The 19,199-nt window shown below is 39.8% G+C and overlaps 1 protein-coding gene across 1 annotated transcript; it reads left to right on the top strand.

Moving 5' to 3' along the window:
• Positions 1 to 7,029: 7,029 nt before the first annotated feature.
• Positions 7,030 to 14,156, top strand: LOC134496735 (vomeronasal type-2 receptor 26-like). Its single transcript, XM_063302443.1, has 4 exons — positions 7,030 to 7,593; positions 7,993 to 8,220; positions 12,637 to 12,763; positions 13,255 to 14,156. Exons 1-4 carry the CDS (start codon positions 7,030 to 7,032, stop codon positions 14,154 to 14,156), a joined length of 1,821 nt encoding a protein of 606 aa, XP_063158513.1.
• The last annotated feature ends 5,043 nt before the right edge of the window (positions 14,157 to 19,199 follow it).

Here is a 19,199-nt window from a genome sequence, read left to right as displayed (position 1 = left end):
GTCCTAGACTCTTGAGTAACATTCATCTGAACTACTTAAATATCAATTTAAGTATATGAGTATATCAAAATATCTAAACTTGTCTTTTCCAGAGATGCCTGACTGTGTTGGGTGCAAAGAACATCATTATCCAAACAAGCATCAGAATAGCTGCATTCCCAATATTGTAACTTTTTTATCCTATAACGACACAAGAAATTCCTCACCCCCAATCTTGAAATCAATTAGTTCATGTTTTGAAAATGTATATCTGCCTCTTAAGCCAAACTATAAACAGTGTTTAATATTCTGTATGTCACCTGACCTTATGGAAGAGCAGACTACTGAGGATGAATTACAGACATATGTGCTGCCTCCCTCTTCTCCCATTGAAGCCTTCATCCCAGCCTCAGCATGACAGAATTGCTCATAAAGCTGCAACCTCAAAAGAACTCGGGGAGGAGATAGGTGTGTTTTAGAAGCTCTGAAGCAACCACAAATCGAGAGAGAAAGAGAAAAAGAGAGAAAGAGAGAAAGAGAGAAAGAAAGAAAGAAAGAAAGAAAGAAAGAAAGAAAGAAAGAAAGAAAGAAAGAAAGTTTTTTCTTCACAGAGACTGAAGAAAAAGAGGAGGCCAAGACAAGCCAAGACAAGCCTAACATTGAGATAGTGCCAGTGCTTAAAATAGGTCCATTAATAAAGAAGAAAAACAATAGAAGAGGAGGGATTTAAAGACAGCCCAGGGTCTGTAAGAGTAAAACACTGTTGTAATCTAGTAATAATAGTAGTATAGTAGCAATAGAAACAGTATTCTAGGAATAGTATAATATAGCATAGAAGTAATAGTAGAGAGTGTAGTATTGTCAGGCTTGCCTCGTTCCCCAATAAGACACGGACTCACTTAGATGGGGCTAAGGATTTCCGTTTATTGGGTACAGAGTGCATATGTGCAAAAAGACAGGAATGTGGGCATGGTTGCAGGGTACCGCGTATATACCTGCTGTGTGGACCTTGCCGTCCACCACCCCGCATTGTCCCACAAGTTGGATCCGGATCCTTGATGGGCAATCTGTAAGTGATACCGATCTGGTGATGGGCGATCATGAGGATCATTGTTGGTTTCCTCTGTCTCCTTCCCATCTCTGGTGCAGGTGTGTCCCCTGGGGTAATGTGGAGATGTTCAGGCAGTATGTTGATGGCTCCTCTGATCCAGGCAAAGGCGTGCCTTCTTTGTCTTGGTGATTGCTTTAGTATTAAAGTGTTTAAGGGATTAGGATTATTCCTTCCTCCTTCCTTCCCCCTTTCTGAAAGGCATGTTCCCCATTGTGATGCATGGATGCCTTGCAACGGGGAACATGACATACTGCCCCCCCCCCAAAAAACTTCAAGGTGCCGGTTTGTCAGGGTATGCTTCGTGGAAGCGTTTGACAAGCCGCTGTGCTGAGACATCTCGAGCCTGCACCCACTCAGGGTGGGGGAAATGTCTCCAGTGGACCAGGTACTGTAGGGTGCCCCTTAGTCTTCTGGAGTCCAATACTTCCCTGATTTCAAAATGTTGTTGTCCATCTATCATGATGGGCAGGGGCGGGGGGCGTTGTTGTGCCACTTTGACATGGTGACTGGTTTCAGTAGGGCACAATGGAACACCGGGTGTATGCGTTTCAAGTTGTGTGGCAATTCTAACTTGAAAGTCACTGGGTTGATTATCTCTATGATTGGGAATGGGCCAATGAATTTGAGTGCCAGTTTCTTCGAGGGCTGCAGAGACTTAATGAACTTAGTGGAGAGGTAGACCCTATCTCCCACTTTGAAGTTCGGCTGTGCAGCCCTGTGGTTGTCCGTGAACCACTTGTAGGTTGCTTGAGCGTCTGAGAGAGCCAGCTGGATGACGGGCCAAACCATGGCCAGTTGCGCCACCCAGTCATCTGGGGAACAAGGCGGGGTGTCTGGTTGTGGTAATTCCGGGATCGGGACAAAGTCTCTACCATATACCACCCTGAATGGGGTGTGACCTGTGCTCTGGTGCACTGCATTGTTGTATGCCACCTCGGCAAAGGGGAGCAAATCTACCCAGTCGTCTTGCTGATAATTTAGAAATGATCATAGGAATTGCTCTAGGGTGGAGTTAAGAATCTCCGTAGAGCCATCTGTGTGGGGGTGCCAAGCAGTGGACAGTGCTTGCTTGGTTCCAATTAATTTTAAAAATGCCCCCCAGAATTTGGAAGTGAATTGTGTGCCCCTATCTGTCACCAAACGGGAGGCGGTGCCGTGCAATTTGTAGGTGTGATTTAGGAAGAGGCGTGCCAGCTGTTGGGCGGAGGGAATGGAGGCGCAGGGTACAAAGTGTTCCTGTTTGGAGAAATAGTCTTTTACCACCCAGATAACCGTTTTTCTCTGGCTGGGTGGCAAATCCACAATGAAGTCCATCGAGATTTCTTCCCAGGGGTGGGAGGGGCTTGCTACCGGCTGCAACAGTCCCTGGGGCTTCCCCACTTTTTGTTTGGCCATGGCACATGTGGGGCAAGCAGCGACATATTCTTTTATGTCCCTCCTAAGAGTGGGCCACCAGAATTGTCTTCTGACTAGATGCAGTGTTTTTACAAACCCGAAGTGTCCAGCCGTTTTGTCGTCGTGTGAACGGCTCAAAACCTCCGCTCGCATTTGCTCTGGAACGTACAGGTTGTTCTGTTTCCAAGCCAAACTGTTTGTAAAAGATACATTGTGTTGGTTGGCTTGCAACCATGTATCCGTTTTGAGGGCTTGAGCGAACTGTTGTTGCAAGCTAGGTGAAACTGACACACATCTCCCTCCCTCTGCGGGTGGCTGCGCTTTGGTGTGCTGTGTCCCGGTTTGGCTGCGCGTGATGGCTTGGCAACCCAGCTGTGTGTCGGTCCACACAGTGCCTACAATGTCAGATGCCTGACTGGCATCCTGGGGCCACCTGGAGAGAGCATCGGCTAAGAAGTTCTTCCTCCCCGTTATGAACTTTACCTTGAAATCAAAGCGGCTGAAAAACTGCCTTGCAACAGGGAACATGACAAGTATAGCAATAGTAGAGTAGAGTATAGAGAACATTTATGTTCTATCATTACTAATAGAAGTAGAGTATAGTATAAGACAATAGACACAGAAAGAACTCACACATACATGTTTGTATGTTTCACTTTTCTACCTTGGATATATATATATTTTCAAAATAAAACATCTCTGAATCCCTTATAGGGAGATTTAAAAATCCAATGGTTTAGGGTCCAGTGCTTTAGGTGGATCTTTTAGGTTTGAGTCAATCAAATTGGGTATAGTTTATAAAGAACCCATGACAGACCTCTCCCCACTGGACCTGTTCAATTAAAAAAAAAAAGCATCATTAAAATCATCTTTACCTCAGAATCCTGAATGACATTTTTCCCTCCCCAAAACCCCAACTAATGAAGCAGCGTGGTCACCACAGTTTTGAAGCAGGGGACACTTCCCACAATTTTGTTTTGACTATGGACTTTACTTAGTGAAGCAAATGCCCCTTCAAAACTTATCACAACCTTAGTATTTTGCAACAGGTTGGTTTTTGTTGTTTCCAAGCATTTTTGGGATGGAAGATTTGAATAAGGACATTTTGATTACAAAAGAAAGGCATATTTGCCTTTAAATGAGGAGAATGATGAGGATGGTAATAATGGTTAGATCTGAGAAATTAGATCAGAGAAAGCTGATAGAAGGTAATGAGGCAAGGGTCTACCCCAAGGTAGCCTGTGACTGTAAAGGTAGTCTTGGTTTGCAACGGCAATTCAGTCATTAGGCAAAGTGGCAGCTAAGTGAAGCTGCAACTGTGCTTATGATCTTACTTCACCTTTCCTTTGCTTTACAGACCTGCAAAGGTCAAAAATTAAAGCATTGGTTGTAAAGTTACTTTTTCATCATTGTTGTAAATGTGAACTGCCATTAAAAAGGCAGTCGCTAAATGAGGACTACCTGTACATATTATATCTTCAGTGATCCAGGTAATTTGTAACTTTAGGAACTATTTTTCTGAATTTTTACCTATATTCTATGTGCCCACATCCATTCTATTCTTCTCCAAAAAGACAAAAATAAATAAAAATCTTTGGAATGGTGCATGTAGATAGGAATAATCTATGCCACTAAAAACTTTTATTTCCCAAATTGCATCAGTGTTAATAAAGTTTCAAGAAAGAGATAACAAAACCAATTTTCAACAATGCTATAGAGGATTCACCAATTTTAGATAATCACCAAAGAGCTATAATTACTTCTGCTGCTTTCCAGACTCCGTGTTGTCTAGTACCAAACTTCTTTACAAGAATGAGAGTGTATATGTGTGTGGTCATATGTGGGTGCGTCTCTGTGTGTGTATGTATTGTGTGTATATACAGTCAGGTCTAAAACTTAAAGATTTCATTCAGATTGATTCAAGGACACGCTCATCATAGCTGATTCATCAGCTTTCAACTTTCATTCAAATCTAGCCATTGTTATCACAGAGGTTCTAATGCCTGCAGTATAGATGCATTTGTGTCTTAGTTTACAGGGTCAATTTCTACTTAGGTTGTTGATAGTGAGAGTGTTACTTTTTCTACTACTGCCTTACATGGCATGCAAGAAAAATGTTAATTGTCGAATTGTAGATTACCATCTCATTTTTCACAAGTACCTTCAGCCAGGAGATCTAGTCTTTGGTGGCCTCCTTTGTCAAACCTTCTTTGTCTCCACACCAAAGATTTTTGATGAACCACCACCTCCAACATACAATGAAGAGTACCTGTAAGGAATTCAGTTTTCCTTCAGTATACTTCTGAGCAGATTACATGAAGCAGACCATCTTTGTGGGTATTATTCTTTGCAGCTAGGAATGGAGTAGATTCTGTTGCTATAAATCAAGTACAGATTGTAAATCTATTTTTTTCTCTGCTTCTCTTTGGAAACATTAATTATATAGCCATTGTTTAGGATTTTTTTAAATCAAACAAAATTGTTATAGACTTAGTCAACATAAAGTTAGGTAAGTGAGTACATAAAAGAGCAATAAGGCAACATTTATCTTTCAACTAGGAAGTACATTTTCATTCATTTAGACCCAGATTCTTTTGATTCAGCTCTTGCTTAAAAATTAGAATTTTATTCTTCTTCATGAGAAATCACGATATTTCTTCCAAAAAACATACATAATTACTCAATACATCATGCCACAAAGTCTCCTTCTTATAAAATGTATTCACAATTACTTTTGAATTTGTCCCTCTGTTGGAACCAGTAACATATGACAATCTTAAATCCATCTGAAAATATCTGTGGTGTGTGTGTAGGTATATCTAAATAAATTATAAATATGGAAAAAGTAAATGTAAAGTTTACTTTAAATCAAGCTCAACTCCAAGAGATTCCATATACATTTTATGTAATTTTCTTGGCAACTGTATAGAAGTGGTCCACCCCTGACTTCCTTTAATCTATAGCCTCTGGATTCCTTGATACTAGCCTTTTGGGGCGATAGGCCAAGATCAGCTAGCAGTCTGGGTAGGGATATATCAACAGATGCATTTATGAATTCTAAAATCAAACTAGGGGTGAAAGGGGGAAAATCTATGCTATAAAATTATAAACCATTTCCTTAATGTGCAAGTATTCCTGTGTATTTAAAATAGCCTGCTCCAACTATTTGCCCTACTGAATCAAATCCTTTAGCTTCCTTTGCCTCCTCATGCTGAGATAGTTTTGTTGCCTGAAATTTGTACCAAGTATAAATAAATTATGGCATATCATTATTTCACTGAGTTCGTTTAACACATAATGGAAATCCCACTGTAGGGTATTGACTCAGAACTACCAGCATATCCTGGCCATGGTCTTTGCAATAAAGGAAATCAATGAAGATCCCCACATCTTACCCAACATTACTTTTGGATTCCATATCTATGATAGTCATATAAACACCAGGTGGGCTTTTCGTTCTGCAATGCAACTAATTTCTCCAAAGAAGCAATTCCTCCCCAATTACCATTGTGACACAAAAGGACATCTTTTTGCAGTCATCGAGGGACTTGATATTGAATCCTCTCATCGAATACCAAAGCTTTTGTCTGTCTACAAGATTCCTCAGGTAGGAGTATGTGCAGATTGTAATGACCATCCTTCTTCCTCCTGATATGTTTTGTGTTTTTTAGATAGAGGTATATTTTATAATCATATAGAGCTTAAAGGTGTGGCAATGCAGCTAATCTGAGAAGTGTCAGCCAGGAACATTTTAAAGAGTCTTTCACTGTTGCTAGTATGGCAGACAGTTTAAAAGTCAGATAATCTAAGCAAATATAAACATGATAAATATCATATTACAAAAGGTATAAATATCATAAAAGTAAAAGATACTTTATCCACTGTTATCACAGCCTTGATAATATAAACGTTACAAATATAAAAATGGTTATTGCACATTGCCCAGAGTCACCTTATTTGAGATGGATGGCCATATAAGTTTGATCAATCAAAATACATAAATAAATACCTTATCCACTTCTATCAATGCATTCTGTCTTCCTGTGAAGGATGAACACTTGCCACATTTTCTTCCAGACAATATTTATCCCAACATAAATTAATTTACTGAATTGTGATCCTAGCAATTCCATGGTGAAATATGACTAGTAGTAATACTACTAAGCAATAATACTACTACTGTTAAAGATATGTATTCATTAATATATCTTTGTCTCTTCTCCAATTACCAATCTGTTTAGCTCTCCTTTGGCTCTGCTCCAGTGATGATGGATCACACCCAAGCCCCTTACTTCTACCAAATGGTCCCAAACGAAGCCCTTCAGTACAGGGAGATTCTCAAATTACTTCTCTATTTCAGGTGGACCTGGGTTGGATTTTTCACTGGAACTGGAATTGATACAGAATGGATATTTCAAGTTATGGTTCCAGAATTTTCCGCTCATGGCATTTGCTTTGCTTTTATAGACACAGTCTACAATGTAGGCATGGACAATGAACATGGGGGTATAATGAAATGGTCATTTAAACTGTGGAATAGAATCATGACCAGCACAGCTAATGTATTTCTCCTCTTTGGTGATCTTCGCACTCTAGTGATTTTGAACTGGTTGCTAGGTATACGAAGAGAGATTGAAGAAATAACCACAGCACAAGGCAGAGTGTGGATTTTGACTGCTCAGCTAGAGTTTAAGAACTATGACAAGGAAGGGGATCTGAGAGTTGCTAGGCTGGTCTACCATGGGGCTTTATCCTTGGCTGTCCATTCCAATGAGCTGCCTGGATTTCAGCAATTCATTCAGGACAGAAAGCCTTCCAATGCAAAAGAGGATTTCTTATTAAGGGACTTTTGGTCTTATGCTTTTGGATGTTCCTTCCCCAACTGGGTTCTGAACCATACCAATAGTGATCTCTGCACTGGACAGGAGAGGCTGGAGAATCTTCTTGAAATCCATTTAGAAAAATCCATTACTGGGCAGAGCTACAGCATCTATAATGCTGTCTTTGCTGTGGCTCATGCTTTGCATGCCATGTATTCATCCAGATCCAAGCACAAAAGAATGCTGGAGAGGGAGAGACGGACATTTCTGACTCAGCAGCCGTGGGAGGTATTGTAAATCTGCCAGGACTACTAGTGCTTCATTCTCAGTGGTGGGGCCATTACTACAATAAAAATTCTTCTATAGCATATTACTAGAGCAAAACCGCTGTTGGCCTTGAGGTGTCACTACAGTCCTGTCCATATCACTGTGTGCATAGTATTTTGATACAACATTAGAAGAGAAGATATGTGGCAAAGGATTGAATTGTGGAGTCCTTGCTGCTCTCTGAGCTTGGTTATTTGCTTGCGGATGTTTTGTTACCTGACGAGGTAACATCTGCTAGAAGGGATTGGGGTTTGCTCTCTGTTTATATACAATGAATAAATGTAAGAAATTTTCACATCTTTGTTCAGTTCCATGTGTTAGAACATTTTCTTAAGCATTTGTTTTCCTTTCCATCCTTAGCTCCTCCATTTTCTGAAGCAAGTGTCTTTTAATAATGCCATAGGGGAACAGATTTCCTTTGACCAGAATGGTGTATTTCTAACAAAATTTGATGCTATGAACTGGGTTTTGTTTCCAAACAAGTCCTTTGTTAAAGTAAAAATTGGAACGATCAACTCCCAAGCATCAAGAGACCAAAAATGGACTATGAACAAAAATCCCATTGGCTGGCACAATTGGTTTAACCAGGTAGGAAATAACTGTCAACATTTGTGTATTTGCCTTATTGTTGAAAAGGGTGTGAGTAATTGTCTTAAAATGTGACTCATACCTTTCCTGTTCAGGATGAATGAATCTGCCAAACACGAATCTGCCAAATATTTTACTCGGTTTCTTCTTTCTTCAAACCTTGTAATATTTTGGACTCAGTTACTGATCTTAATTTCTGGTGGTTAAGGAGTCTGTGAGTTCTAGTCGCACCTTAGGCCTGAGAGCTGGCTGGGTGACCTTGGGCCGGTGACTCTTTCTCAGCCAAACTCACCTCACAGGTTTGTTTTTGTGGGGAAAACAAGGAGGAGGAAGGAGTATTAGGATTGTTTGCCACCTTCAGTTATTTATAAATATAATACGGGCAGGAAAAAAAAAATCTCAAAAAAAAATCTCAAAATCTCTCAAAATTTCAATCTCGATGTCTCCAAACATACATATTATGCTCCTCTAAGATGAATATTTCTGCAAACCATTTTCTATACTATGATATGCATTTATATGCACATTAAATAAAAGTTTTTCTTACCTATAAGGAACTCTATTTTTTTAACTGTTTTTGTTCTAATATAAGTTGATGAATTCATTTTCGTTTGTATTTCACTTTTGGAAATCGAAATATGATATATTTTGGTAAAAAATATGAAGTGACACCTTTTTCAAGCTTCCTTCTTTCTCTTGACATAACTCAGTACTAAGACATTATCTTTGTTCTTTTTGTAGTTTCTGTACTTTCCTTTGTTGTTGTTGTTGTTGTTGTTGTTGTTGTTGTTGTTTTGTTTTCCTATACTTGGCCACTTTGAAATTAAGTCAAAGGTATGCCAACATTCACACAGATATCTATGCTTGAGAACATTTTTCCAGTCAAACTATGTGGAAAAATAGTTAATTCCTTATGGAAAGACTTTATATTGCCCCTTGCCAACATGGTAAACAGTATATCCATTACTAATATTACCAATATTTAATCCATCTTTCTATTTTGCTCTTCTTTCATGTCTGGTATAATAATTAGCTTATTCTAGGTACACAAAATGTGCCAGTGTTAAGTCAGGTTTGTTCAAATAAAGAAATAAATATTAAGCTGTGGTGTGAGTGAATGTGGAGTTTATGTCTGTTGATGGTGCTCTGGAGAGATTTTGGAGAAGGGCTTTTTTAGAGGGATTTTGAATGTTGCAACTGGTTTGTGGAAGTGGAGGATAGTTTTGATAGAAATGTTGGGATGAGAGTTTGGAATGAGGAACGAGAAATGAGAGGATGGAGAATTGGCAGAGAACTGGCAGAGTGATAGAGACAGACTGGAGAGAGGGGCAGATGAGAGTGAAGATGGAAGAGAGAAGGTAGGTGAACTTACAGATGTTTGGGACCTGCTGGACTCCCCCCTTGACACTCCCTAGACTTCCCCTGGACTCCCTTGGAACCCAGTGGATCACTTTCCTTGTGCCAGAGCTGAGCCTGAGACTGAGAGCCCAAGAGTCAGCTCCTGTGGCTTCAGAAGATGACATGGATCACAGGATGGTGGTGGAACTGACCAAAAGACAAGTGCCCCTGGCCGTTGCTGGCAGCCAGACCTACTCACATAGATGCTAGTGTTGTGGAGTGTGTTAGGCTGCTGGCTGGTCTTTTGGTTGACTGCCTGTTCCTTGGGATCTTTGGAGCTTTATTTGTGTTTGAGAGCCTTGGACTCTTGGAGGCATCATTGTGTAACTGCTTGGTGGCTGCAAAAGTCCTTGGTGCTGCATGCTTTTGGACTGCTGCTCTGATTTTTTTTACGTCCATTTCTGCAGTGGTTTATGATGTTATTCAGGGAGGTCATTTGGAAGATCCTGAGGTTGTGTGTGGGGGGGTGTTTGGTGAGAGTTATGTGAATGAGGTTGGCCTTCTCCCCCAGGTGAGGGCTGTGTGGTGGAGGGAAGTAGCTCCCTGCTTTGTGGGTGAGAGCTAGAGGCAGGATGGCTCTTGTGAGTTTGAGTAGATACAGATTAAGTTTGTGTGGGGGGGGGGAGAATGAGTGGGTGTTTGATGTGTTCTCTGAAGTTGTGTTGAGTGGAAGGATGGTGGCTTGAAGTGCTGAGAGCAATTGCTATAGTACCTGTTGGGTTCACTTTATGCCCGGTTGTATATTGGTTGGAAGAGACTCCCTTTCTAGAAGAGATTTGAGGATGGGGGTGGAACAGTTGGTGGGGCTAGCAGGGTAAGGAAGTGTATCTTGGTGGTGTCAGGTGAAGGGAATTCTGCCAGGACTACTAGTGCTTCATTCTCAGTGGTGGGGCCATTACTGCTGTAAACATTCCTCTGAAGCATATTAGTAATGTTTTAAAGAAAATCTTGTGCAGAAAGTGTTACTAGGAATGCAGAGTCAGAAGAAGTCTTCCTAGTTTACTATCTATGTAGTCCAGCTTTTTTAAAAAATGAGCATTTTGTAAAAGAGAAATTATAGAAGAAAATTGCATCCCTTTTAATTTGTTTGTTTCATTTAGATGTAACATTTTTGTACACATAACATTGTATCTTTCAACATAAATTCCTTGAGAAAACTATATAAAGGAAATTATGTGAATTCTATTATGTAAAGGGTAATAGTAATAATGTAGCTATAAGCTACTTAATATCACAATTAAATTAACTCCTAGAATTATTCACTGGTGTGAATAATCGTGTTCAATAATACACTCACATGTAGTTTCACCTTATATATTTATATTTCACTTAGAAAAAATATTGAATGAAGTCTACACTTCACTAAAGTTGTCCAGTACAAAGTTCTCAAGCGCCAACTTTGTAATGCTTATTTTTGAGAGCCATTTATTTGATTTCTGAACAACATGAGTGATGTGTAGCCAGGTGCCACCGGACTGGAATGATCAACTCTCGTCGCTGGCCATGCTAAGGCTCATGTTTATCACTGCTCACTGGGACAAACTAATTTCAAAAAAGAGTTGAATTACTTCAGAAGTGACAGAATTCCCTCCTGTGCAGATGTCTGGACCTGGCTCTTATATTTGATTTTTTTTTCTTTTTCTTTAAATGGAAAAAGAAAGAAAATCCTTAAAGTATATACAGTATATGCTTTTGTGTTTGAGGATATATTTAACAAATATTCAGTTTCTTGTTGTTGGAACCTTTTCTTAAGCATTTGTTTCCCTTTCCATCTAGCTCTTCTGTTTTCTGATGCAAGTGTCTTTTAACAATACTGTAGGGGACAAGGTGACCTTTGACCCAAATGTGGTGTTTCTAATACAATTAGATATCATAAACTGGGTTTTGTTTCCAAGCCTGTCTTTTACTAGAGTACATGTTGGACTGATCAACTATCAAGGTCCAGGAGACCAAAAGGTTATTATGAATGAAAATCCCATTGTATGGCACTATTGGTTTAACCTGGTGGGACATAAATGCAAACTTTTGAAAGTCACCTTACAGTATTACTGATAAGGATGTTAGAAATTGACCGCATAAGTGACTCAGGATACGTTTTTTCTCTGAGGATGAATGAAATTCCCCACTTTTTTTTTTCCACTCCTAAAATTTGACTCATGATAAGTTTCTCACTCAGGATGAATGAATATCCTTTTTTTTTTCTTTTGTACTGTTTCTTATTTTTTTTCAAACATTAAGTTCAATCTGTATAATTTCTAAAACCGTTTGTGACTTTAATGTTGCCCCCAAAATAAATGTTGATCTGTATGTCTTCATACATACAGATTTCATGTTCTTCTCCTGACAAGCTTATTTCTGCAAGTCACTTTCTATATTATCACTATATCTTATAATATTTTAGGGACATTAAACCAAATGTGTATTTATAAATTGCCTTACATATTTTTCTTGATGTTCAGAGAAATACTTTGCAATATTTTGAGAAGTTTTATTATGGAAATATTAATTCATTTTTCTGGATTAATTTAGTTCTGAAATTTGACATTTGATATATCTTGGTAAAGCCATTGCCTGCTTCCTAGGACTGAGAGAGAGTGACTGACTCAAGGTCGCCGAGCTGGCTTTGTGCCCAAGGTGGGACTAAACTCACGGTCTTCCAGTTTCTAGCCTGATGCCTTAATCAATATATCAGACTGGCTTTCTGGATTCTCAGTCATGGGAATAAAGTTTTTTTTCCCTTTATTAAATTATTATTATTATTATTATTATTATTATTATTATTATTATTATTTTAAAAATGCCTTCATTCCCAAGATTGAGAAGATTGAGGTTTGCTTCACATTCAGATAGGAAAATAAGAAGAACAGAATAATTTGTGGACAGACTATTTTAAACGAAAGAAATTCTTTGGTAAGAGGTACTTGTATGCCATGTTCTCCTCTGGATGGTAAGGATTGTAAACATATCCTTGTGAAGGTTTATGTGGTTTTATGGTTTCCACTTTCATTGGTGAATTAGGTGCAACCCCTCTCAGTCTGTAATGACAAGTGCCAGCCTGGTTACAGGAAACAAAAGAGAGAAGGGGAGCCCTTCTGCTGCTATGATTGCATTCCCTGTCCAGAAGACAAGATTTCTGAGTGGGAAGGTAAGAGGGGCAGTGCAATTTTTCACGGTACATTAGTTGCCAATCCAGCAAATGTAGAAGGGGATTCCTGTACAGGAATCTCCCTGCAGTTCCCTGAATTCTCTATCTGGGCTGCTCGGGAAAGCAGTTGGGTTCTGAGTTGTTGGGTTTTGGGTTGATTGGGCCTAATTCTTAGTGAACAGAGGCTCAGGCTGAAGAGGATCCCCACAATAACACTCTGAATGAATGTACTCCTGCATTTATTCCAATGGTGGGGAGAAGAGAGGAGAGCAAGAGCGATCAGAAGACTCAGCATAGAGTTGGAAGCATTTCTGTGACATCCAGATAAGGCATCAGGTATTGGGCTCCTCTATCAAAGGTTCATCGCTCAAGGGAAGAGTGTTTCTTATAGAAAATCGCTTTTCCTAAGTAGCAGACTCTTTATTATCATTGATATCAACAACTTCAGTATCAAGCATTTGTGTCACTAAAGCTAAACTTCTCTTCTCCAGATATGCCTGACTGTGTGGAATGCAAAGAAGATCATTATCCAAACAAGTATCAGAATATCTGCATCCCCAAAACTGTAACCTTTTTATCCTATAACGAACCTATGGGAATGGGTTTAGCCACTGGTGCGCTTTTGTTTTCCCTGATCACTGTTGTCTTCTTAAGAACATTGATAGTGCACCACAACACTCCCATTGTCAAGGCCAATAACCAGGATCTCACCTACAGTCTTCTTGTCTCGCTCCTGCTCTGCTTCCTTTCTACATTGCTTTTTATTGGGCAACCTCAAAAGGTGATGTGTGTCTTGCAGCAATCAGTTTTTGGCATTGTCTTCTCAGTGGCTGTTTCCTCTGTATTGGGCAAAACCATCACTGTGGTTCTGGCATTCCTGGCCACCCAACCAGGAAAAAAGAGGACTGGGTGGATGGGGAAAGGGCTGGCCAGTTCCATTGTCATTTCGTGTACTCTTATTCAAGTAGGCATCTGTGCCGTGTGGCTGGCAACCTGCCCCCCATTCCCAGATGCTGATATGCACTCAGGAAGGGGTGAAATTACCCTGGAATGTAATGAGGCATCCCCCATCATGTTTTACAGTGTGATTGGGTACATGGGCTCTTTAGCCATTGCCAGCTTCATTCTGGCTTTCTTTGCCAGGAATTTACCGGACAGTTTCAATGAAGCCAAATCTATCACTTTCAGCATGCTAGTGTTCTGCAGTGTGTGGCTGTCATTTGTCCCAACCTACCTGAGCACCAAAGGAAAATGCATGGTTGCTGTGGAGGTTTTCTCTATTTTAGCTTCCAGTGCTGGATTGCTGAGTTTCATATTTTTCCCCAAATGGTACATTCTTGTTCTGAAGCCTGAACTGAACAACCGGGATCATCTTAAGTGGAGAAACCACTGAAGAAGCAAGGAAGCTGTCTCAGCTGTCCCATATCTGTTACATCCCTTTTAGGTAAAACACAACAAGACACAACAGATTTAAATCAGGAAACATGCACTGAAGTGGAAATTGATAAATGTATGAGCCATCTCTTTAATTCTAGGTTCCCGTTTTCAGATAAGTTAAGAGAACAGCAGTAAAGCATCCTCACATTTTCTAAGACTTAGAAGTCTTTTCAGTACCAATTTCACAGTCTGCACTGAACGTGAAAGACTTCTCACCACTTTTACAAGGCACATTCCCACCTCACCCTTAAATACTCCTGACTCTTGATTTTATTGAATTGCCTTTAAATCAGTAGGACTGGTTTGGCTGAGACATTTTGGCAGCAGCTTGCAAGATATTCAGTCCACACTTTAGGTTGCCATGACCTCTCATTTGACATTCCCCTATTGCTGTACCCCCCCCCCCCACTTCCTGTTCCAAGACAGCAATTTTCAGTTCCTTTTCTTCCTGGGGATGGATCTTTGAAGACATACATACTTTCACATGTATGTTTATATATGCACAAACATATGCTATTCTATAATACAATGTTAAGTTGAATTTGTATGTAAAAACTAAGGCATATTCAGGCAGAAATAAGCAGCTTTAAAATGAAAAATATATAAACAAAAGCAAGAAAACTTTCCCTGTGTTTCTTCACTTGTTCCTCAAGAAAATGTCCTGAAACTACTGTTACAGAAGGACTTTGTCACTGGCATGGTGGGTATAACACTGGACTGACATGCAGAATGTACCCAATTCAAAATTCACTAGAAAACTGAAACAAATATCCTTCTTTCCCTGAGTTTACTAATTTTCCACTTTTAAAAAAATAGTATTAAGTCAGCTAATGTACCATTTGAAATCATCCTGGGTGATTCTGAAGCAGTGATGTTCTGCACAATGGGCACATGTTATATTCATTATTTCAACAAGAAGAACCAAAAAATAAAAAGTAATAAATAATAAGCTGCAAGATGGAAAGCTGGAAAAATGGGGTGAGGGGCTATTCCTGCCTCACCAAAATAGTGAGGCTAGAGGCATTGGCCTAGAAGAAAGTCAAGCCCAGCAGGCAGAACAAATGGCAGTACTATGGTTAACATAAGCAGGAAAATACTACTTTGAAGGTAGAAGAGAAGAACATGCCAGGACATCGTTTTTTTGGTGAGGAGAACAGGATGACCTCATCTATTCCTGCCTTCTTACAATGGTTGCTGGTCCATATTGCCAGTGGGGCAACCTGTCCTTGTAGGTAAGCCATCGGAGTTTGGAATGCTGAAGATATGGTCTCCTTGATTTTGCTTTATTAAGTGTGTATAACCATGAACTGAAATGTGAAGCACAAAAACAAAGGGCCTTCACTCCAAATGGACAACAGGCTAACATTATCATACCATCTCCCAGGACTGTGTTTCTGAAAATGAATTGCCTTCCAGCAACCTTTACTGGAATTGTATATTTTGGAATCCAATCTATTTTGCCAGTGTTTACTTCAGACTGCTTTGCTTTTATAGACACAGTCTACAATATAGGCATGGGAACTGAATATGGGGGTTTAAGGAAATGGTTATTTAAACTATGGAATAGAATCATGACCAGCATAGCATGAAAGCTGGCTGGCTGACAATGGGCCAGTCACTCTCTCTCAGCCCAACCCTCCTCACAGGGTTGCTGTTATGGGGAAAATAGGAGGAGGAAGGAATATTAGGTATGTTCACTGCCTTGATTTATTTATAAAAATAATAAAGGCGGGATAATAAATAAATAAATAAATACATAAATACATAAATAAATAAATAAATAATATAGTAAGTAAGTAAGTAAGTAACTTCATTGATTAGTCAAATGACCATATCAGAAAGTTGAGCATCAGCCACTATAAGATATAAAATATAAAATATGATGCCATAAAACAACTAAAATACAACAAAATTAGCTAAAATATACTATGGTGCAAAAAAATACGAGAAAATACAGTAGGGTAACATGGAGATAAAATTGTAACATAAAAATGCAAGATGTAATAAAACAGGTAATAAAATACAGAAACAATGTGAGTTTAAATGAATTCATCACCTTTACATGCCACCCCAATGTGTTCTAGAAATTGCGTTCTCAGTTGTACAGCCCTAGCCATCCACTTAACAGTTCTATTGACCACATACGTATTTGTGCCCTGGAGGAAGAAACATAACCTTTTGTTACAGTCCTAGTATGTGGTTCTGTCAATTAATGTCTGAAGGTACTGAGCCCTTACTGGGGCATATAGTTGGCAGTTAAATAGGACATGTGCAATGTCTTCTACTTCGGGTGCTCCACAAACACATGTCCGCTCAAGGTAAGGCACTTGGTGGAATCGTCCATATTTGACCATAGAATCTAGTTGCTCAAATCTTGCTCTAGTAAGAGCTATCCTATGGTATTGAGTCAGACCCATTGTCAGGTATTTTTCTATTTGAAAGGACAGTTTATTCTTGGCCAGCCATTTCGATGACCTATTGTGTGCAAGTGACTCAATGTCTGTTCCGGCATTAACATCCAAGACTCTTTGTTTGAATATTGCCTTGGCCTGGTCTCCAGCTGAAAGTGAGTATTGTGATGAAAAGCCAAGAAATGTGATGGTTTGGAGGAGTTGATTGATCCATGTGATGGGTTGAGGTTGCCTGTCTGTTCTTCAAGGCACATTTTTGGTAGTCTATCATGTTCCATTGGGAGAATCTGCCACAAGTAGTTGAAAACTTTGGTTAATGATAGACTATAAATGGAATGGGTGCCTGTTTCAGCTCTTACTGCTGCTGCGGGTGTATTCCTGTCCGTCCCCAGAATGCTTCTTAAAAAGCATGCTTGATTTTGTTCAAGTAAGGAGGGCTTTGATAGGCCCCACAATTCGGCTCCATACGTTAGCACGGGTACAACTTTTGCCTTGAGGACCTTCAGAAAGGAGAGCAGAGAGCAAGGGTGGTTGTAGCTAAGTAGTTTGATTAGTGTTTTAGAACTTGCTGTGGCCTTTGCAGAACTTTGCTTCTAATGATTAACCCAAGGCCCTGTGTCTGTAAAAACCATCCCTAGATATGAAAAAGAGTCTATTTGTTTTATAGGCTTCCCATCCAGGTGCCAATTGTATTTGGCCCATCTTTTCCCAAAAAACACCACTTTGGATTTGGACTTATTAATATTCAACAACTTTGTGGTACAGTAAGCAACAAATCTCCCCATCAATCTTCTCAGGCCTACTTGGGAATGTGCCATCAAAACCATGTCATCTGCATACAAGAAGATGTTGATATGTCTGCTGAGGATCTTTGGCATGTGAACATCCATAGAACGGAGGAATCCTGGAATGTCATTAACATAGAGATTAAACAACATCGGGTCCAAGATACATCCTTGTCTGACACCTCTGTGGGTGGGTATGCTCTGTGTAAGAGAGCCATTGACTTCAGTACAGACTTTCAGGCGTGTATTTGTATAGAGGGCCTTTATCAAATATAAAAGTCTGGGTTCCATATTTAACCTGGCCAGCTTTTTCCATAAGATATCTCTATTTATGGAATCAAATGCCATGCTAAGATCAATAAAAGATGTCAACAGGTCCCTTCCATCAGTTGTATATTTAGTAATGAGATGGTGTAAACTGAAGCAATTGTCTATTGTGGCGTGCCCATGTCTAAACCCAGCCTGTTCTTCCACTAGTATATTTTTCTTGATTGCCCAGTCCTCTATTTTTCTCAAGAGATGTTTTGCATACATCTTAGCTGTTATGTCAGTAAGGCTTATAGGTATGTAAGTAGTTGAGATGAATGTTAATCAAGAGTCTAGGACTGAGGAAGCATAGAGTTTTCTCATTAAAACCACACTTCCTTCGAGAGATTATTCATTGCTAGTAGAGACTAATTTCGGATGACTGATCTGGTTCCCACAGAAATGCATTCAAATCTATACTGAAGCTGCTGACCTCTTGAGTTCTCCTTTCTTCTTCCTACCATCAAAGTGCTGCAGGAGGAAGTAGCATGCATGTTGTTAATATGAGGTGTTGCTGTGTAGAACCACTTCCCCCAACCCAAAAATTTACAATCTTTAGAGCTGCCATTCACCAAGACCTAGTTTATCTCCAGTGAGTAGCTCTTTCCATTCAGATATATATTTTTTTCAGTGAGATGAGGGATGCCTAATGAGATGACACCAGGGATCCCCTTCTACTGGCAGCTTCTTCAGTCTTCCTTTTCTTTGTTATAATTGTCTTCCTTTCATCTGATGATCTTTGCTGCTAGGCTAATATATCATCCCTGTGTGTGTGTTTGTGTGTGCACGCGTGCATGCCGCTGACCCATTCTTGACTCCTGGGAACTACTTGTACTAGTCCCTGCAGTTCTCTTTGCATGATTTCAGAAATGGTTTGGCATTGCTTGTTTCCTAGGGCAGCAACAGAGGGATGGGCCCAAGGTCACCCAGTTGCATTTGTGACTAAGGCAGGACTAGAACTCACCATCGCCCCATTTCTATCCTGGTGCCTTAACAACTACACCAGACTGGCTCTCTAGGCAAATATTTACTGCTCCCCAAAAGCAAAGTTGGATAATGGTGATGTCTGCTTCTGTATTTTTGACTGAAGAAATAGCACAAATAAAAGTGAAACTGAAAATTTGAGAGAAAAGGAGTCTAAAGGGTGGATATTTCCTTTAGCTCATCAATGCAAGTTCTAACATTTAGCAGTATAAAGATCATGGTCATCTTCAGCTTCTCCCTTTCCCGGGGAACCACTTCAACTGTTGAATGCACAGCAATTCCATTATAAGCCTGTGAGGTTTAATTTAGGGAAGCAATTTATAAATCCAGTGTGATCTGAGTGTACTTTGAGAAAAGCACTCCTCTCTTACCTTCCCACTGAGAAGTCTTGCCTTCTGGACAGGGAATGCAGTCATAGCAGCAGAAGGGCTCCCCTTCTCTCTTTTGTTTCCTGTAACCAGGCTGGCACTTGTCATTACAGACTGAGAGAGCTTGCACCTAATTCACCAATGA

The sequence above is a fragment of the Candoia aspera genome, chromosome 4 (assembly GCF_035149785.1).
Source record: "Candoia aspera isolate rCanAsp1 chromosome 4, rCanAsp1.hap2, whole genome shotgun sequence".
Taxonomy (NCBI): domain Eukaryota; kingdom Metazoa; phylum Chordata; class Lepidosauria; order Squamata; family Boidae; genus Candoia; species Candoia aspera.
The sequence above is the reverse complement of the archived record's forward strand: the minus strand, read 5'-3'. Positions and strand labels throughout refer to the sequence as shown.